Raw genomic sequence first — 21,528 nt, 5'->3', positions numbered from 1 at the left:
TTCTAGAACACCCTGCTACTGCTCCTAAAAACACAGTGAGCCATCAAATGTGTCCTCTCCATCAACAGGGGACTTGCTAGACTATAACAGGGGACTCGCTAGACTATAACACAGCACCCGATTTAACCAGGTGTTTTAAGCAAAAGTAACAACAGACCCTAACCTTGAGCCGCTTTGCCAGGTCCTGCTGCTGTACTCCCCAGCAGCCAGCAGGAGGCAGCACGAGAGCTAGGAGTTGCAAAGCGGTCTTGTAGGCGGGGAACGGCCTGCTCCGACAGCGAGCGCCTTGTTAAGGGCCAAGACTTAGATCATTAATCTTCCTTTGATTTCTTTGCTCTGTGCACCCCCCAACCTGGGGGGTCCTCCGGTCCCATCCTAGGTGGAATCCTGACATCATCTGAGAGCTTAGTTCTCATCTCAAGTCAGACCTTGACACAGTCCACAGAGAAATTCCTTCTGGACACAGATACCTCTTGCCTGACAAGAGGAAAAAGAAACAGGCCTGCCTAGAGCCCAAAGACCTCAGACGAGGGCAGAAACCACAGAAGCAGCCTGGCCAGCTCCGCCCCAGCACGAAACTGGATCCTGGGAGTGGGCTTGGGGACTGGTTTGAGTCTGTGCCTCTGTTCCTTCCAAATCTTGGTCCAGGGCTTTCCCTGTGCTGTTGCTATCCACTCCTTAATACTCTCATCACTCCCAGAGACAACCTTTGGGGGGAGTGACTCTCATGTAAGTTCATGGCCACAGCCACCACCTCCAAACCTCCGGTGATGGCAGCCAAGGCCTTGAGCCTGCAGAGCTGCCACCCTAGTGCCCAAGGCTGGGCAGCCTCGAGGAAAGTGCAGGAGTCCCTGCTGTCTACCCCAGCCTCGGCTGACATTCTGTATTAGCAAATGCGTCAGCAGGACTAAGGAGGCTAGCGGGTGCTCCACCTCTTCTCCCTGTGGGGAGGGCAGGGAGGAAGAACCCTTGGAGGCCTGAGTAGATGCTAGATGCGTCTGCACTGAGCCCGACGCCTCCCCCCCGCCTCCCGTAGTGCCAAACAACCCCCAGGTTAGCAGACACATCCCACACAGCACACACTAGCGGGAGCCATTAATGGAAGTCAGCAAACGTGTTGAAGAAGAGCACACCCATCTGGAACACTTACATCCGCGTCCCCGACGGCCACCGAGGAGAAAGAAGACAATATTCTGTTAGGGAAAGGGTCTTTGGGGATGCAACTTACACACGTGTGAGCGTGCGTGCAGACACGCGGGTGCACGCACAGCCGTACACTCCCTCCCTCCTCAGGCGCTCAACCTCGGACAGCTCCTGCTGCTGCCAGAGGCAACGCGCGGCCCGGCCGCGCTCACGGCCAATGCAATTCTCTCTCTCCGTCTTTCAGGATGGGGGGTAAAAGGCATGACTCTGCTTTTGAAAATGATGTCCCACACACTGGATTTTTTTTTTTTAAAGAAAAACGTACACCTCTATGACTAATTCTGAGCAGTCATACAGACTTGAGTTCTATATTACATCAAGGCAGGTAGAGAGAAGAGGCAGGAAGGAGAGATCATAATAATCATAATAGAAAGAGACCCGTGCCAGAAACAGCAGGGAATCGACTGACAGAGGGGCAGGAATGGAACCGAAGTTGGGAGAGAATGTTCTTCTGGGGTCTGAGATGCACAGATGAAAATCATCTCAAGGGACTAGGAGGGGTCCTCTGACCAGAGTGTCTGTGACCCCCTGAACTCCTCTCGCATGGTGTCACTGCCCAAGAGGTGGCCTCCAGCCCCCCAACACCATCTGCTGACACTTCACACCTGGCACCCTTCACTTGCAGAGCTGGCCACACTTTATGGAGGAGGGGACAGAGGCCTGCAGAGCTCAGGGACTTTCCCACCAGCACAGAGGGACTTGGTGTAGACCAGCCTGGCTCCTTGCAAGCAGACCGTGGGGAGACTGGGAGGTGTGGGGAGAACTCTGGGGCAGTGAGTGTTAGAGGGCGTGAGAAAGGGAGGGCTGGGGCAAAGCCTCCCAGATCACAGTTCTGAGCAGAGTCACCTGAGGCCCCACCCAGCCCGGCCCGCTACCCAGTCCCCACAGGGCCTGGGGAGAGCAAACTCGACTAAATCCCTGCAGTCAACTGCAATTTTATTTCAACGCACTGGGAATGCAGCCTCTGATTTGGAAACCATCAGCAGTCACGAAAGGCGAGGGCTTCCCAGAGAACAGCACAGAGCCGTCCCATGAGGAAGGAATGGAGAAGGCAGCCTTTCTTCTTCCTGGTCCCCCAAGGAGTAATATCCCAGAATTAGAGGCTTTCAGAATGGCTCACAGAAATTTACAGACTCAAAATTGGTGAATAGTTAGAAATAACCAGTCACCTGAGGTTGCTGGGACCTCGCGGTTGTTTCCCATGAGTCCATGTCCACCAAGGCCAAGTATTAGCCTCTAAGCACTGCAATGCAGCCCTCCATTCATTTCTCCCTTTTTAGTTAGTTGTATCTGTTTCTGATGTGGACTGGAGGCCTCTGAGGCACACAGAGCTGGTCAGAGTTAGACCCCCGGGTAGGACACTGGTCTCCACTGTTCCCCTACTCAGAACTCTTTTGACGGTCAGTTCACATTGGGTTTATGGTCTCCAAAACCCCCAGGTCTTATGTGGACTTTCAAAAGCCTTAGAGAAGTCTTACAAGTGAAGAAATGAAGGGAAAACAGGACACTTCTTAACACCAGCTCACGCCCTCCGCTCTCAGCACTGTGGGAGGTATGGCCATGCCTCAGGGGCCCCAGTGCCTCCCTCCTCCTCCCCTCACGCCAGCCAGCAGCGACGGGAGGGGTGGCCTTTTGCCTTCGGAGCCAAAGGCAGCTCCTCCCTGGGGGCGGGGGGCGCCCTCCATGGCAGACGAGAGGGGAGCTGAGCCAGTCCAGCACCACCTCCAGTCCCTCATGTGTCTAGTCAAGGTTAGGGGAACAGCAGGAGCAGGTCAGGAGAGAACATGGCCAACCGCGGGCTGACCATGGCTGCACCAAGCCATCACTCGCTCACAGGGAGGGCAGGAGCCGGAGTCCCCGTCCAGGACTGGGACACCCCAGGCCCCTCCCTGCTCCCTGAGGTTTCCTGGCTGCTGTGGGCTATAACAAAAAGCCTTTTCACAACCACACAGTGAGATGGGGAAGCAGGATCTTTACGTCTATTTTACGATGAGGAAATCGAGGCTCAGCGTGGTTAGGTGGTTCACGCACAGTTACATAGCTAGTAAGTGGCAAAGCAGGACCAGGGCTCCCTTGGCTGCACCTGGACTGAGACCCCTGGAACTACGGGGCTCTGTCACTTCCCAGGACCTGGGTAAGCTCCTGTGTCCTCATCCCCAGAGCACCAGGAAATATGACCCTGCGGTGGTTTCAAAATATTTCCACACATTCTCTGATACTCCTTCCTTCAAGAGGTGGAGATTAATCTCCCTGCCCTTGAGTGGGGGCTGGACCTAATGACTCACTTCCAACAAACAAACAGAAGAAGGCCGAGGTGGTGGTGTGTGACTTCAAAGACTGGGTCCTAAAACATACTATGGCTTCCCGCGTGTCCTCTCTCTACGTGTCCTCTCTCTACTGGATCACTCACTCTGGGTGAAGCCAGCTGCCATGTCGTAAGGACGCTCGAGCAGCCCCAGAGAGACTCATGTGGTAAGGACTGAGCCTGCAGCCAGCAGCCACGAGAGAGCCATCTTAGAGGTGGATCCTCAAGGCTCAGTCAAGCCTTCAGATGACCACAGCCCCGGCCGACATCTTGACTACAACTCTTAATAGACCTTGACCCAGAACCACCTAGTTAGGCTGCTCCTGAATTCCTAGTCTGCAGACACTGTAGGATAACACAGGTTTGTCATCTTAGGGAGTTAACCTCGTGACTCCTCCCCACAGACCACGCAGCTGAAAGGGAGCCCCAGGGTGAGGCGCCAGCTTCCGGTTAGAACCTCCTCCTGAGGCGAGCGTCCAGCGCGCTGCACAGAGGCTGGCGGCCTACTCACCTTTCCGGGTCCTGCAGGTGGAGCAGCAGGTACACACTGTGGGGATGGGGGACATCATCAGGGATATCCCTCACTCGACAGGAACCAGCCCCAGGAAACAGGGAGGCCCCAGGGAGGTGTGGGGATTCCAGTGGGTTCAATATAGGGGTCCCAGGCATGTGGGTCTCTGCAGAGACACCAAGGTTGGGGAAGAGATCATTCCAGATTCAGCTTCCTCTCAGGTGCTAGAAAATGCCCTTGCCTGGCCCACAGGGGCCCTGCCATATGTCCTCCAAGAAACAATTCCCACCGCACCTGCCCACACACCTGTCCTCCTCTCGACGCCTTCCAGTTCAGAATGACATCCAGGAAACCTTCTCAGACTGACCTCTGACTCTCCAGAGTGCTTAGTGCTTAGTGTCAGTCATTTGGCTGTTACCTTGCAAACTCCACTGGTCTCGGTGCTCATTTGGGGCTTGGTATACAGTAGGTGCTTACTAAGTGCATGCTGTCTCCACATTCATGGAAGGTAAGGATCATTCTTTTAACACCCTCTGCACCCCTCCTGGGGTTCAATGCCAAGCTTTCAATGAACGGGGCCTAACAAAATTCTGTCGGGAGGGCGATGTGTTCCTGGAGAGTCCATATTATTATTCTACACCACGGGCATGTATTTTATTTTACATACGCTGTTACATAATATCTCACTCTGCTTTGTGCTTTTCTCACGAGGCATCACGTATTCGAGATCTGCCTGGATGTACGTTGAGACCGTGGCCTCCCACGGCTGCATACACCTCCGCGGGGTCCAGCACCGCCTCCTACCCGTCCCGCTGCCAGGCTGCCTTCAACAGCTGCCGCCCGTCCGGGGTTTGCAGATTCTCCTGTTTGCTCTCCTCCCAGCCCTGACACACAGGCTGAGTAGGGATTACGGTACCGTCTTCTCAGAGGAGAAAGCTCAAGGGAACTGTGCTCGTCTTCCGTGCCCAGGTCAAATTCTCCTGTAGCGACTGCCTGGGGTATCTTTCTGAGAAAGGGTCGGAGGCCGAACCAAGGCCCCGGGTGAACAAATGTGGCAACTGCCTGGCAAGGTCTGCCTCGCTCGCACTACCTCTGCTGCTCTACACAGGCCCACGGTCGCCCTGTCAGGGTGGGAGCCCAGGCTCAGGCCCCAGCCGACCACGCCCGGGGAGCGAGGGGACACAAGCCTTTTGTAGCTGGGCCTCCCTTGCCAGACTTCCTTCCAGGCACCTCGATGCCCAACTGCCCCCGGAGCCTCTGATCTGGGTGCTTCTACCCCATGCCCCGGCGCTGGGTCATCTTTCACCTGTCTCTCTTCCTGAGAGGACTTTTATTTTAGGCCCCAGAACAGCTGGAGCGGGTACCACATGGTCCCTGCCCTCCCTGCTAGGTCAGCACCTCCCTTCTCTGGCCCCTGGAATCACAGGTGCTGCGGCCAAGGGCGAGCAGTGGGGAGCGCAGCATCATGTTGCAGCATCGCGGGTTCTCTGCTTCTCCGTGAGCTCCACGGGCTCAGCCTGCGTCCCGGGGTGCGGCGGAGGGCATCGCTGCTAATGGGAGGCGGCGGGGCCAGCGCCGAAACAAAGCATCCCAGACCCGTGTCTGTCTAGTGCTGGTCTGGGGACATGGTCAAAGCCCAGGAGATGCTTTCCATCGCCTTCAGACCTTACCAGACTTCTCCCTTTCCCATGTTCTGAGGCTGCCCTGAATCATGCACCAAGGAGAGGTCTAGGCAGGAGGCCTGGATCTGGTCCTGTGTGGCCTTGGCACAGTACCTGACCTCTCTGAGCCTACTTCCTCTACTCGGTTCACTTTATAATGACAACATAGAGTCTTAGAGGGCAAGGGACTGTGGGGCCACTGAGGCCCACTTGCTGGTCCAAGCAGGAAGACCTCCCTAGAGCCTCAGTACATGACCATTCAACTTTGGTTTGGGCCCTTCCAATGTCAGGGACCTCACAAGGCAGCCCGTTTCTCTCCTGGACACTTTCCTGTTAGAAAATGCTTTCATGGGTGAGTTAGATAACAATGGGAACAATAATAGCAGCTACTGCATAGAGGACCAGGCGTGAGCCTCAGCACTTTCACATGGATTATCTTATTTGAATCCTCAAGACACCCCTACAAATGGGTGTTGTCATCCCTTGTGTACAGATCCGGAATCTGAGGTTCAGAGAGGGTAAGAGCTTGCCCAGGTCACACAGCTAGTAAGCAGCTGTCCCCCTGGAACTTTATCCAACTTTATCCCATTGGTTCTTGCTCTGCCCTCTGAGCCTCACAGAATTGGGGCCTGTTTTTCTTCCAAATAACAGTTTTCATTTGAAGCTCTACAGTCAATGAGCTGACCAAAGGTGGAGGTGATACCTAATTCCAGTTCCTAGCCCTATTTCTGAGACAGTGCCCAGTAGGTCAGAAGCTGTAGATGCCCAAGGAAACCTAGATGGCCAGAGGGTGAGCACCCAGAGAGCACTGGTCCAGCAGTCAGGAGGCCCAGGAGAACGCCAATCAGTGGGCGACCCTGGTGACAGATCCCTTTGCTGGGCTTCTGTCTCTTCATTGGTAAAACCCGAGGGTTAGACTGAACGATCCTAAGGTCCGTTCCTGCCTGGCCTTCTGGGATTCCATCCTCAACTCCCCTGGGAGGGTTCACTTAGGAGATACCCCCCGCCCTGAGGTGATCCTCACCCCTACGGCCAAGCTTCTACCTTCCCAACCCCGCCAGAGTTAAACCATCTCCCCTCCAACAAAAAAGCCACAATCTTCACACATGGGGCCAGGGTAAAGTGGGATATTCCTCAGAGAGGAGGAAACTGATGGACACCTGGCCTGGCTCTGAGCTGTTCTCCTCTCCCTGGCAGGGCACATGAGTCCTCATTCCTAGGGCAGCCACAGGACCTCTTCTTTCCCACCCTTGTCCAAGACCCCCAAAAGTCCGGTGGAGTCCTTGAGGCTCGGGGCCCAGACGCCCCCTGCAGGCTGCACTTCCCAGCAGGTTCCCAGGTGGCTGGCGTGGCCCTGTTTCTATGTTTAAGAGCAGGGCAGCCACCAGGCATATGTCACAGCCACAGGCTCCAAAAGGGTGGTCCGATTCCCATCCGGGAGGCTCAATTTTCCACCAAGGGTGAGGAGTCGAGGTGGCAATCCAGAACCGGCCCCTGTAACCCCTTCACCATTAACCCGGCAGTGCTCAGCTCTTGAGAGCCAAGGGCCCTGGAAGGTCTCCAAGGAATGGTCTGGGAAGATGTGAATCCTGGCCCAGTTCCCTACCCCTAATCCATGCCCCTGCCCTCCATAAGCCTGAAACCCACTAATGGATCAGACACCAGTGGGTTCCGAATGTGGCTGCACCTCACCACCATCACATATCTGGGCCTCGTCCCAGACTTACTGGGACCTCCAGGGATGGGCCCAGGACTCTGCATGTTTAATGAGGCCCCCAGGTCAATCCTAATACAAGTAACCTGAGACGTCGGGGATACAGGTGGGGTTTCCATAAAGCCGTGGCCTCCACAGGAATCAGACCTCGGAGGTAGTGCGGCCCTTGGCACGTAGTGGCTGAGGGTGTGCATGGTGAATGGGCTCAGGGATGGGAGGACATGGTGGAGGGAGAGAGAGAGGACAGGAAACATTCATGCAGGGAAAAGGGACCACAAGAGCCCTAAGCCCTGGGTGGGTAGGAGGAGACACCCAGGTGCAGGTAAGCCCTCCCGGGAGTACAGGGTCAGAGAGGAAGAGAGCAGAGAAAGCTGCCTTGGCCCAGGGCCAGCCATGCCCGTTGCCTCCAGGCTTGGTTCAGGCACTATTCCCCAACCACCCCCAAACCCTCAGATCATCAGATGGAGCAGGCAAGACCCTTTGGTGCAGGTGGCCTAATCCTGCCCCTGATCAGAGTCTCAGGCCAGCCTCCCATCCTGGCCCAAGTGGTGCTCTGCCTCTCGGCAGGCCTGGCACCATCTGACGGACATCTGTGTGGACGGCAACTCCAGGTTACACGCCACATGGTGTGGACTGGGCTGCTCACAGCGAAAGCAAGGCCTAGAAACCGGAAAGGGGGAGGAGTGAAAGGACACCTACCTGAGCTGCCAGCGCTCTCAGAAGCACTCCTGGACATCTTGGGCTGGCCGTGTTTGCCGCTGGCTCGCCCAGACCCCGGTGGTGGGGGGCTGGGGGGAGCAGGGGCACCGTCACCCCTGATGGTGGTGAGGTCCTGCATGCTGAAGCTCCGGAGTCTCTCCGATAAGGCACCCTGTCCCTGGATACAACACAGGAGGGGGCACACGTCAGAGGCCTGCCCCACACTGCACAGGCAGTTGTGGGGGGCAGACACCACAAAGGGGGATTCTGACAGTCAGCCAGGTGGAACTCAAGAGCTGGAAGGACTCTGCAGAGGGGCAGGTCCCTGGTGGACTTGCTGGAAGCACTGAGAGGGTCAAGGCCCAGAATGTTCCAGGGCCTCCTGTGGGTCTCAGTAATTGTTCCTCTGGCTCCCGGCTCCTTCATGTCCTTCAGACGCCCCCCATCGCAGGATGAGCTAGAACCGGGGACAGACCCAGGGCCAAGGGGATAACTGTTGCCTGCAGTTCCTGCTCTTGAGGGGTCGTTTGCTGCTTCTCTGGCTTGACAAAAATAAAAATCCCTACATAGCCACATTTTGCTCAGTTCCCAGTACACAAGAATCTGGTCGGAAAGAGCAAAACCTAATAATCTATGTGCTCAGTCCTTACTCTTTTCCAAGGAAATAATATTCAGCCAGTATTTTTTAAAATGTTTGACAACAGCAATTTCTCTTATCTGTTCATGTTACTATGAGGCACATTTACTTCCACTCTCACATTTGAGCTTCATAAAATACCCAAAAGGTAATGAATCAGGAAGGGAAAAAAAATGATACTAAGAAAAAAAAAAAAACCTGCTGACTATAACCATTTCATATTCTGAGAGAGTCACAGAAGTCATCTCAGGGGAAAATAGTTCTTTTGTTTAGGAAAGCAAGATCAATCCATTATACTTATGAAAGGGCAGGTCCTTGCTGTCTGGGTGAGAGAATCTGTGTCAGAGTGAAAAGGATCACAGTGAAGGCTCAGGGAGAGCGGCATTCCCTCAGGGGCACCTCAGGGGCTGGAGAGGGAGCTTGTGTTTGGGGGAGAAGGAACCTGAGAGGGGACTGGGCTCTGGTAGGAGACTGGAGTTATTGAGAATTGGGTTGGGATTGGAGCAGAGGGAGACAGGCAAGTAACCACCAAGCAAATGGATGAAGTTCGGTGTCGTCAGAAATACTGGAGGGCCTGCAGACTTCCCGAGGGTACATGGGACAGCAGGGGAAGGGGGAGGAGGTATTCTATTTGGATAATGAAGAAAAGAGTGGTTCTAGAGGGCTAGAGGACTTGGGGACAATAAAGCACAACAGATCGAACAGAACCAACAAATCAGCACAAAATCAGTGAGAACAGCTAACAAGAGGGCTCTGGGTTGGGGGTGGGATTGATGAAACAAACAAGGACCACAACAGCTTAGTAGGACACTTTCAACATGGCAGAGGGTTTGGAGGACTTTTTTCATTTTACTTAAGGAGAAAAAAAAAAAAAGGCAATGAAAAAGGCCAGCAAAGCACAGCAGTCCATAGAAGTGACTAGTCAAAGAGCCAGTCAGATAAAGGAGCAAATGCAGAATGAGTTCGTTAAGGGGAAGGGGGGAAACAAAAGGAGCTTGCAGACAGGTCTAGAAGAAACGTCAGAATAAAACAAAGATGCGTGAAAATATGAAAAAGTTCAGTTCTACCAAAGATATAAAAACGTCTCTAGGAAACTAACAGCAAAAAAGAAAACTATTTAAATAATTAAACAGGGCGCCTGGGTGGCTCAGTTGGTTAAGCGACTGCCTTCGGCTCAGGTCATGATCCTGGAGTCCCTGGATCGAGTCCCGCATCGGGCTCCCTGCTCGGCAGGGAGCCTGCTTCTCCCTCTGACCCTCCCCCCTCTCATGTGCTCTCTCTCTCTCATTCTCTCTGTCTCAAATAAATAAATAAAAAATCTTAAAAAAAAAAAAAAATAATTAAACAGATACAATTCAAATTGTAAATCCAGGCAAAGGGGTGTCTGATGTAAAAAAGAGATGGAAATCCCCCTGGTAGCCTCAGATACCACACTGCATGATGGCGGCCAAGGGGTCTGAGGGCTCACCTTCTAGACATTAACAGTTGGGTGGTCTGAGCCACAAAACCCAGGTGGGAGTAGCTGCCCAGTATAATCCCCTCCAAAATCTATCAGCCAATGACCCACTTGGAAGCATTTTAGGGGACATCGAGAACTTAGAAGAAAGGAGAGGACTAAAGAACAAAAACGGACTCTGAAAAGGGGAGAAATACTGCTATGGACAATGGAGTAATTCAGTGTTAGGTTCACGCCCAGAAAGACCACTCACTGGCTCGCTTTCAGTCTTCCTCCTGTTCAATTACTTCTGTTCAACAATTATTTATCAAGGACAAGTTCTCTGGGCAAGACAGTGTGCTAGGTGTTATTAGGAAACCAAAAATACAGCTTGATTTCGGACAAAATGTAAAAAGACAAATGTACAAATAACCACACAGAGCTGCCATACCAGAAGCTACAGAAAGTGAAGATTAAGAGCAAGGGTTCTAGAGTCAGACTAGAGTCAAATTACAGTCCTATCACTAATAGCTGGGTGACCTTAACCTCTGTCCACCCCTCAATATTCTCCTCTGCCAAGGAGCATCCACATGATGAGGATTACATGAGTTTATGCCCATACACTATCCATTATAAAGCCCAATGCATAGTAAGTGTTCAAAAAATGCCAGTTATGATGGTGATGTTGATGATGATGATGGTGAGGAGGATACTGTTGCCTGAGACACACAAGTTGCTGTCGAAATAAAAAATCAAAAGAGAACATCCGGCCAAAAGGACACGGAGGGGCTTCATGACCCCAAGCCCAAATAAATGGCCAGGGACGAACTCCATCAATGTGTCTAGCAGCTCTTGCAAATGCTCAGCAACGTATCTGAGAGCAAGCAGCAGCGGACACCGTACATGTCCTTTTTGGCAAAGCACTCAGTTCCACTCCCAGAAGCCAGCCAGCCAGCCTAGCTCCAATATCACTAGCATCATGAAGACTGGAAGTGGCAGAGGTTAGGAAAGAAAAAGGGATAATAATAGCTCTGTATCAACACAGTCCTGACTCAGGCGACATCACAGCGGCATGGATACAAGGATCTCGAAAACAAATTAGCCTTTATCTGTCAAAACAATCTGAGATGGTTAGAATTGATATGGTTCTCTCATTTGTAAACCTCTCAGCTCTGCTCAGTCTCCTCTCCAAACCTCACTCCCATTCGCTTTCCACAAACCCCAATCCACCCTGCCACTTGGGCTCTGCTCTGAAGAACCTCCATTTTATTATTCTGGGAACAACCAAGAATTATTCACTGGTACTCTGCAAAATTGGGCTCCCTATTTTGCAAAAATAAAGTTGGATCCCCTAAGTTTGTTAAAGCTTAATGCCATATTCTCCATAATTCAATGAGCCACATTACCGTATTAAAGGCTTTGAGAGGTCCTACAGTGTTTCAGGTTAACTTACTGTATCTCAAACGAATTTGCCCACAGTGGGTTATATTGTTAGTTGACCATCCAAAAGTCATCCCCAACTCCATTCTTGATATGTTTAAAAAAAAAAAAACAAACAGATTTCCCAATCCCCCTTGTAGCGATGGATGGCTATGTGATGTAATTCTGCCCAATGTAAGGGGAGATCTGCTAAGGGATTTCCAGGAAAGGTATTTTCTCTTGCTAAGAGAAGAAAGGCCTGACCCTGCTCCCTGTTTTCTGCCTCTGAGTATGGTGGAGCTGCCATCTTGTGACTAAGAGACTCATAGAAACATCCATCCAGAGCCTTGACATCACTCCCTCACTAGAATAATGACAGCACCCACTTACTCCTAGACTTCTTGTAAATGACTTTCATCAATTTCAAGACATATATATTTTTCTCATCTCTGAGATGGTGGTGTGTCTTACAATTATTGTTGCCTTGATATCTATCACTGTCATTATCTACATATGAATGCATTTGGTTGTCATTCCTCATGGCACGGACTGGACAACTGAACTGAACTGAGTGTTCAATTCACAAACCATTAAGAACCACCTGAAGAAGAAATATGTGTCCTGGTTGTCTGAAACACATTCCACTGACACCTCTGGTAAGATCAAGAAAGTGGCAGCATTCAACCTGGCAGAATGGATATCAGCAGCGTGGATGAAAATCGCAGAGACAAGAGCTCTGTATCACCAGTGCTCTGGAAGGCAGAGAGTGATACGGCGTGGTCATAAAGGGATGTGGAGGAGCTCGGCTGAAAAGTGATTCAGGAGAGTCAGACTCAGAAAGTGAGTCTAACCTTAGTTTGGGAAGACCTCAACCAACTGACTGTGCTTATATGTTCCTTTTAATGTATGTACAAAAGTGACACACGAAGAATCTATGTCTAAACTAGTCTAAAAGAGTCCTTTTGATAAGTAGAAGTAAAAATTCTAAGCGCAAAAGCATTCTGTCCTAATTTACTTGGCAATATCTTCTTCCTTAGTGGTACATAAGATAACAATGTATCTTAGAAACCACAGCATTTTAGGTTCAACGCAATATGGTTGCACTTCTCCGTGAAGTTTTCTCTGACCAGCTCAGCAACCTGACATAGGCTTTCAGTGCAGTCTGGGATTCCCGGTAGCACCTCACACAATTATATTTAACTACTGCTATTGTTTGTTGGTTTGTCTTCCCCTCCAGACTGTTTGTTTTATTTACTAGTGCAGCCTTGGTGTCTGCCACTCTGTCTGATACACATTAGGGGTCAAGGAGTTGAATGAAGGAACATACGGCCGTTTACTGAGCAATCCCCTCGGTAACGTGCAGCAACAGGAAATCCCCACCTCCACCCACTGCATCGGCCAGGGTCCCAGACCTGAAGGAGCATCCTGTAGAGCAGGGACTCGACCTCTGTCCTCAAGGAGTGTATGAGAAATGCCAGAGGGCTGGCGGGTGCAAAGGTCAGAGGGGCCAGGCTTACCACAGGAGACTATACACATGACCTGGCCTTGGAGGACGTGGGTAGGTGAAGATGGGGGCCAAGTGGAAGGAGAAGTAGATTTCTTAGTCACCCGCCACTCAGAGCTGCCACTTCATTCCGTGCCACAGGAGGTCTGTGCAGTTTTGTCTGCTAAGGAGATGGGGCTATCACCCTTATACTGGGTTAATGGCCAAATGAACGCATTGGTGAAAGTGCCTGCTGAAAGGTCACAGGTTTCTTTGAAAACAGCTAGGCCAGTGGAGGACAGGGGCAGGAGTACGACCTACTCTTCACTGCATGCCCTCTTCTGTGCTTTTAGGATTTTATACCATAAACGTGTATTACCTTTAAGAAATCATTACCATTTCATTTTCAGCACACTCATAGCACTTTCCCAAGATCGCCTTGAGGACCCATTTTTGTAAATACAGGGCTTGCGTGATGCTGACAAATGCCATCTGGACCAAAAAAGAATGACACGGAACTATTTTTAAAAAAATAAACGAGAGCAGAGAAGGAAGAAGTGGTGTCTCTAGACAGTGCAATGTATTCACTGTCCAGCTCCGAGAGCTTAGACTCAACTCTGCTATGAGGGGCCTTGACCAGTTCACCTTGGTCTTTCTCAGCCTTGCAACCTCATTGAGAAATTAAAGCACTGAACAAGATTCCCGTCCAACTGGAAACTTCTGAGTTCAGGAATCTATGACCCTCTTCTGTGGCTCATTATCTGGCTCTGATTGCAATTCCAAAATAAGGGATTCTAGAATTATTTGAAAATCTCTAGAATAAAAGTTGGGTCTCCCATGGCAACTCTGATGGATGAATAGATTCCAGTGTGTGTGTGTGTGTGTGTGTGTGTGTGTGTGTGTGTGTGTGTTTAAAGTCCTGTATCAACTTCCTCCCCAGCCAACACTCAGTTTAGAATATGAGCCATAGGAAAAGCTAAGAAAAGCTAAGAATGCTAGGTCAGCCTACTTCAGGTACATCTGAGCCTGTCCCTGGGGCTGTCATACCACATGTCAGCACTGTCCTTACCAGCCCACCTCTGGAAGAGCCTCTCCAAAGCCTGTCATCATGGGACTGGGAAGGGAGACATACTCAGCCTTCCATGAGAACAAATCTCTTACTTACTTATAATCTCTTGTACTCCTGACTTCTTCATTCCCTATAGTGTTATAAGCACATCTACCCAGTTTTGTTATTGTTGTTTGTTTACATGTTGTTTTCACAGACCCAGTTGGCTGCTTTCTGGGCACGTCAACACAATATGGCCTGGGGGTTCTTTCATCGGTGCTCCTAGAACCCCCAGAAATCCCACAGATGTGCCTGGGGACAAGGGAGGGTAATCCATTCCTAATTCTTTAATCTTTATTTTCTAGCTAAAACTCTTAGAAAATAAGACTTCAAGAGGTAAACTGTGTCACTGAACTTTCTATTAATATGAGATCTTTAATGTGTCCCTCAATCGGTAAGGAATGAGAAAGCCACTTAGCCAACACACACCAAATTCTGTATGTTTTGATGTTTGGTTTTTTTTTAATTATCTTTTTTTAAAGTAAATTCTACCCCTAACGTGGGCCTCAAACTCTCAACTCTGAGAACAAGAGTTGCATGCTCTACGGACTGAGCCAGCTAAGTGCCCATTTTGATGTTTTTCTTAGTCAGGGGAGGGAGTGTGTTCCTGGAAAACCCAGACCTTTAATAATCTGGCATTCCAAGTAAAACAATTTACCACTAACAGGATGCCTGCCATTAGGGCCCACAGAGCCCGGATTCAGCACGGCAGCTAAGCTTGGCTGCAAGCCCTTGATGAGGTCCTCTTTACCAGAGACACACACCAAGTCACAGGGGAAGGCTCCAGCAGAGCCTTCGCAGATATCGAATGCCTGTAACTGATGACAAAGAGAATAAAGACAGCAGGTTTTAGTGAGTCAGGCAATTGATAAGAAAGCCACCAGCATATCCACATTTCCCACTGGTAATTCAAAAAGAGAGTTAGTGCTTCCTTCTAAAGGGCCACCCACCTCGCTGACAGAGCTAACCTCTAGAACTACACATGCTCCACATCGCCGCCAAGCAGGCTCCTTTCCGACATGCTGGATGAAGACGGGTGGCCTTGACTGTGACATAACATTAGATTAACAAACAAAGGAGAACGGAAGAACGAGATAGGATTTCTCCCACAACAGCATCAATCATCAAATTCAACTCATTCTCCGGGCATTAAACAAAGAAGAAAAAAAAAAAAACCCAAGTAAGTTAATCACATGTTAGATGCTACCAAATTAACACAAAAAAGAGGCTCTGGAAGGATGCTGAAGTGGGACTGGCTCTGGGATTAATTCACACATACACACACAGGTGCCGGGAGAAAAAACACCTGGCTCGGATCCAGACCATGGGCTGGTGGCGGGCAGAGGGGGCTGCTGGCCTCTCTACCCGACTGGATCGGTTTGGAGTTAGTCACACCTCTCAACGGGGTTACCTGCCCTTCTCTGAGGTCCAAAGAGGAGACAAAATGAAAGAGTCGAGCCACCTGACAAAGGGGAAAAGAAAAAAAGCCATGGGCACCAAGCCTACAAAACCAGGTTGAAGGGCACCATGCTGTCTTCACCTAGGACACTCGCTCACTCGCTCACTTTCTCACTCACTCATTCACTCGCTCACTCACTCCTTTCTTCCTTCCTCCATTCGCAGGGGATGCAGAGGGAGTGTTTACAAAGCTCCGTGTGAAGCCCCACAGAGGAACAAAGATGAATATGAAACACAATATGCGATTCCTACTCCCAAGGAGCTCACAGTCTAGCCCGGGGCATCTAGACACAAATGCACACAAGGCAGCAAATGACAAAGATGACACATCGTGGGGCTGACTTTCAGGGGAGGGAGAGAGGGCAGCTGGCTGACACCTGGTGGAGCTCGAACTTGAGTGAAGCCAGGGCTGCATCATCCGAAAGAAAGGGGAAGGATACTGTGGCCTGGCCATCTGAATCAGGCCTGCACCCTGGCGATAGCGTTTCGGGGTCACCAGGAAGGACTCTCCACACACAGCTGATGTCCCTGCCCTCACATGTAGGAGTCCACCACCGAGTCCCAGCTGTGAAGCTTTGCCTTGTCCAAGCTTCCTCCTTGGAGACGCAAAGGTCCTGAGGGGAGGTTGATGTGGTAGAGGATCCCTCTTCCTGAGCGGGGAGTGGAGGGGACACAGGAGGGATGTTGCCAAAGGACAATGAGGGGGAGAAAGGACTAGGGTCGGAGGGGGAAGGGCATCCCAAGACCCATTTGTTCCACTGTTAGTGAGAAGTAGAGCTACAGTTATATTTGCAAATATGCCCACATTATCATAAATGATGAAGCTTTAAAGGAACTAGATCTTACAGTAACATGTATTTGTGATCCAAATTCCTTCAACCTAGTATGTACCACATCGTGCACTTAAGTGTTGCCCCAGCCTTGCCTCAGGGCAAAGAGGGAGCCTGCCCTGGTTCCATTTGCTGGCTGCCTTATGCATATTAACGCACCTTCTTCATTCTGAGGGACATTTGATATAAAATGGTCACAAGAGCAGGCAGACAACCTGAGAAGTATCCAGGGCTGTGACTGACTCTAAAATTCTCAGTGGCAGACAGTCATCTCTCAGGGACTCAGCCATGGGTTCTCGGGGACTGGTGATGTGACCCCAGCACATAATGGTCAGGAAGTGTCAGCCCAGCATGGGGGAAAGGGCGGGGGGGGGGGGGGGGGTGGGGGAAGGAGCCTGGGGGTGCTTGCAGTGATGCGGGGAATGCTGGACTGGGAACTAGAAAGTCTCACTGGGAACCCAGCTTGGCATCTCCCAGCTGTGTGACCCTGGGTGCGCCCCTCAACATCCGGGTCTCAGTGTCCAGTCCTGTGAAGTAAGGGGGTGACAAAGATGGCATCTAAGGCTCCTGCCTGCTCTAGCAACCCACAGGTTTGACATTCCTTCTCTCTTGGGGGAGGGCAGGTGCTCACAGTTGGAAGCTGACCCCAGGGACCCACTCACCTGGAGGCTGAAGAGGAGGAGGAAACAATGGTATGGAAAGTCGGGTGGAGAGCAATGAGGGACCTGAATTCGAGGGCTGGAGGGTGGCTTGCCCCGGGAGACCCAGCACAGGCAAGGCTGACTGGGACAAGAGCCCAGGTAGCACCAGATACTGTGCTCACACCACCACACCACAGAGAAAAGACGGGAAGAGAGTCTAGATCCACATGAGAGAGAAACTCAGCTTCCTCTCCAGGAGAGGCTGAATTGTAAATGGCTGCCCAATGCCAGCATCTGACGTTTCTTTTATTCTGCTCAACAGAATAATGATCAGCCTCAAGATCAAACCAACATACAGGAGAAGTGAATAATAGGCAACCTTTATTAAGCATTTAGTATGAGCTCTGCATTCTGCAAAGTCTTTAGGTACACTGTCTCATAAGTGTTTGGTGGCAGGCACCATGGTCATGCCCATTTTGCAGGTGAAGAAACTGAGACTCACAGAGATCAAGCAGTAAGTGTGGGAGCTGGAGTTTTTAATCTGGCTCTGCTTACCTCCAAGGCCCACCCGTGATGCTAACCATTGCTCTATTAGCTGACACAGCTAAAAATATGTACGACAGTTCTTCATTCCTTTAACATTGACTGAGCACCTGCTAGTAAGACATGAATTATAATGATCACAACAGAGTGCCACGTGGGGACCAAGAAGCAAGAGAACAGTTCCACCTGGAATCAGAAGAGGTTTCCGTGGACAAGGTGGCATTTGACCTTGAAAGGTGGACAGGATTTCAAGCAGGTGGCAACAGGAACAGATGAAGGACCAATAGGAGGAGAGGTAGGAAAGAGAAAGGTCTAGAAATAGCACACAGAGTTGCTATTTCTAGAATAGGACAGAAGGTGGTGCTGTGAGTACAGTACAAGAGGAGACAGAAAGGTAAGGAGAGACAAGACGAGGAAAAGCTGGGATGGGGCTCAAACCAAGGGAGAGGAGAGGAGCAGCGACTACTTGCCTGGCTACTGCAATAGTCCAACCTGAAAGGAAGGGGGTGGGGAAGAAAGCCTGGAGAAAGGGAAGGGATGTCAAATGGGCAGGACTTGAAGAGTAAGTGGGAAGAAGGAGGAGCATCAAAGATGACTGAAATCTGGAGCCTGAAGGCCTGAGAGGGTGGATGGTGATTTCATTGTCATCAGACAAAGATGGGACACAAGAGGAGGGGCAGATTCAGAGTTAGGGAAATGCTGACTAAAAGTATCAAGGAGACAAAGGGAGGAGAAGTTCAGCAGAGAATCAGAAACGCTGTACTTGAGCCCCCAGCAGAGAAGTCAATCTGAGAACCAGTGCATCAGGGGGATGGCTGAAGGTGAGGGAGAGGATGAGATGATCCTGGGAGGGAAAGGAGAATGAGGTGGGGTCCTGGAGAAATCCCACCCAACGCTGTGAGGAGGGGGGTGGCTACGGGAGGAGGAATGAAGCGAGCAGGAGAGAAGAGTCAGGGAGGTGGAGATGACCAAGAAGGTGCCACATCACCACAGCAAAGAAGCAGCTCTTCCTGCTCACAGGTGATCTCAAAAATGCTTTCTTAGACTTCCTCTCAGAGACCAGGTAAGCAGGCAGGCTTCTCTCTTCCCACTTAGACATCCGGCTACATATCACCTCCACAGGGAAACTTGGAACAGAGAGGAGGCGAGAGACATCTGCGTGAGTTCCCAGCCCTTCCTCCTCAGCAGACTGGTGGCTCTGCATCTTCTGTGTGTTGTCCTCTCCCTAACCATCTACCAGGTGCGGTGAGGTGAGGCAGCAGTCCTGGGAGAAACACAGGAGAAGAGGAATCCAGGAAGATGGACTGTTGAGTGATGAAGGCCAACATGGTAGACCCGCTCTGGCGGGAAGTCTTGAGTGGTTCTGCTTCGACAAGTTGTGGAAAGCTCAGCTGGGATGCAAGTCACTTTGTGTGGGAGACCCAGAGGGTAGGCGATACTTCCAAACTTTTTCAGCCGTTGTCCATAACAGTTTAGATAAATCTTGGTGTTTAAAACCGGTTGCAGTGGTGAATTCTAAATATTAATTTTATGTCACATGGTCCTTGGCTAAAACAGAAGAAAGAAGGCTAACTTGATGTAACCCTAGTACAATGGCTCGGGAATGTTCCTCAGCTCCGAGAGTGTGACAGTGAAGTGAGACTCAGGGACCTGAAGGGGACAGCAGTCTTTTCTTGTTCCTTGGAAATACCTTCTGAGCAGGAGCCCAGACAGGGAAGTTTTATAAAAGGGAAATCAATACCTGCCCTCTGATTCATTGTAAACAGGTAGTTTACAACTAATTAGTATATAATAGGTAGCTAGGGAAAAAAACGCAAAGGCAAGAGGAAACAACTCCAGTCTGTCCAGAAGCCCCAAGTCACCAGTCTTATGAGCTTCTGGGAGTGAGCTTCTGGTTCCAAAAATAAAGTTTCATGAAGGTTTAAAAGCAGTATTTTTTTCAAGCAAGAGGTTTAGATAAAGCAGTGATGGATAAAAGAGAAGGATAATAGGGAGAGGACTTTTTAAAAAAAAAACTATGCTGAACTGTTTCGTAGAGTTTTATTTTTAAGGCAAAATTGAGTGGGAATTTAAAAAATGAGTGGGAAAACACTACAATTTGTCTTTCTGTGGCTCATGCCCAGCTGTTCAGATGCTAGGGCTGTAACCAAGACCTGGCTATCCCCTGGTGGCTGCTGACTGTGCGGGCAAATTGGGGAAATGGAGTCATGGTGTGAGAGTGGGGCTGGACCAGGGAAGACGTTGGAGAAATGAGAGCAACACCATGGGTGATGTTATAAGCTGAGTTTCCATCTCCCTATTTTGCTGGTGAACCTCATATACAGAGGCCCCAGACTGCTGAGTGGGTAAGGGAGGGGTCCTGTCAAAGCCAGGGCACTGCAGGTAGAGGGGTGAAAACAAGGCAAAGAGAACCCAAGAGGTTTCAGAGACGGCTTGGGGCAGTGCTGCCCAAGAACTTTCTGTGACGTCAGAAACGTTCTGCGTCCGTGCCAGCCACCTGCTACCATGGCCGCCGAGGACTGGGAATGCGACTAGTATGACTGAGGAACTGCATTTTAAATGCACTTGCTTCTAATTAATTCAAATGTAAAAAGCCGCTTGGATAGAGCAGGACTAGAGAATCAAAAAAGTTTATTCTTCAGATCAGTCAGCAAGGTTTGATGAGTAGCTATGTGTGCAGAACACTGAACAAGTAGGCACTGTTTGGTTCTTTATTCTGGTTTTGTTTTGTTTTTTTTCTAAGCAAGAAACAAAGGAAAAGAATCTAGAGCCCCTCATCTCCAGAAGCTAACAATATAATAGGAAATATCAGATTCTAGGGAGAAAAGCCCACACACAATCTGGGGCAGAAGAATCCCGAATCCACAGAACATCAGCACTACCCGGAGCAGTGTTTTTAACCAGGTGACTTTACCAATGGTATGGGTACCAGTGGAACTGTTCTAGGGATAGGATCTCTAGGGGGAGTAAAACCACATTATTTTTCAAGTTATGAGACAAATAAAAAGCAAGGTTGATTTACCAGGTCTAAGAACCGGGCAGGTAGAAGAAACCTATTATGTGCTTCCAAGTTCAAGAACCATAGGGTGGCCTTGGACACCTCACCGTTTTCCAACTTCTGATCAATTGGTTTTTCTTACTATGGTTTCTCTTGTGTGTGAGGTTGTGTTTTGCTGGTTCTAGAGTATTATTTTTAAGAAGAGAGAGAGATTTCCAGTTCTAGTCTTAAAAAAAAAAGTGGGGCTCAATTTTCCCTCTGGCTGGAATTACCAGCTAGGAAACACCCCACATCTAGGCTCAGAGCCAACTCAGAGACAAGGGACGTTTAGACAGATGGTCCCACAGAAGGGTGTCCTCAGGGAGGAGACAGAGCAGTTTTCATAGAAAGAAAAGATGCATCCACACTTCCAGAGAGAGGAATGAGACCCTGGGGAAAACTAGGAGAGGGAGGGGGTTAGTGGGCCTGGGGAGGACTTTCCCATGTGTAATTGTGTTGTTTCTGTTTTTCCAGTTCTAAGATAAAATATGTTAACATTAGTAACAGCTTACATTGGTACAATATAGTGTACAAAGTTTCTTCACTCTTCCTGATGATGCAAAAACCCTGCAAACATTCTTTTTTTTTTTTTTTTTTTTAGGGACACGGCTCAGGGCGCAGCATTACAAGAAAAAAAAGGGGATTAACTCAAAGTGTGGCCACATTATGTTGTACACCTGAAACTAATGTAATCTTACATGTCGATTATACTTCAATTAGAAAAAAAGGAAAGAAACAAAAGCATAACCAAAAGATCTTTTAAGTTCCATACTTCCCCTCTGGGGAGCCTTCAAAAGATGGAAAAAAGAGCAGAAGATAGGGGAGGAGTGAGCCCTCATCCAGG

At 50.0% G+C, this 21,528-nt stretch overlaps 1 protein-coding gene across 2 annotated transcripts in view; it reads right to left on the bottom strand.

Annotated features, from left to right (window-relative positions):
* The window catches only part of REEP1 (receptor accessory protein 1), a 103,337-nt gene that overhangs the window by 6,359 nt on the left and 75,450 nt on the right, over nucleotides 1-21,528 (bottom strand). The window contains exons 6-7 of one of the 2 annotated variants that reach the window (XM_032410517.1): nucleotides 8,094-8,271; nucleotides 4,020-4,055 (exon numbers count right to left, since the gene is read on the bottom strand). In XM_032410517.1, coding sequence (XP_032266408.1) covers nucleotides 4,020-4,055; nucleotides 8,094-8,271 — 214 coding nt within the window. The remainder of the gene's footprint in view (nucleotides 1-4,019; nucleotides 4,056-8,093; nucleotides 8,272-21,528) is intronic. The other variant, XM_032410516.1, reaches the window with a different exon arrangement.

Source organism: Phoca vitulina, unplaced genomic scaffold (assembly GCF_004348235.1).
Source record: "Phoca vitulina isolate PV1807 unplaced genomic scaffold, GSC_HSeal_1.0 scaffold12, whole genome shotgun sequence".
NCBI lineage: Eukaryota > Metazoa > Chordata > Mammalia > Carnivora > Phocidae > Phoca > Phoca vitulina.
The sequence above is the reverse complement of the archived record's forward strand: the minus strand, read 5'-3'. Positions and strand labels throughout refer to the sequence as shown.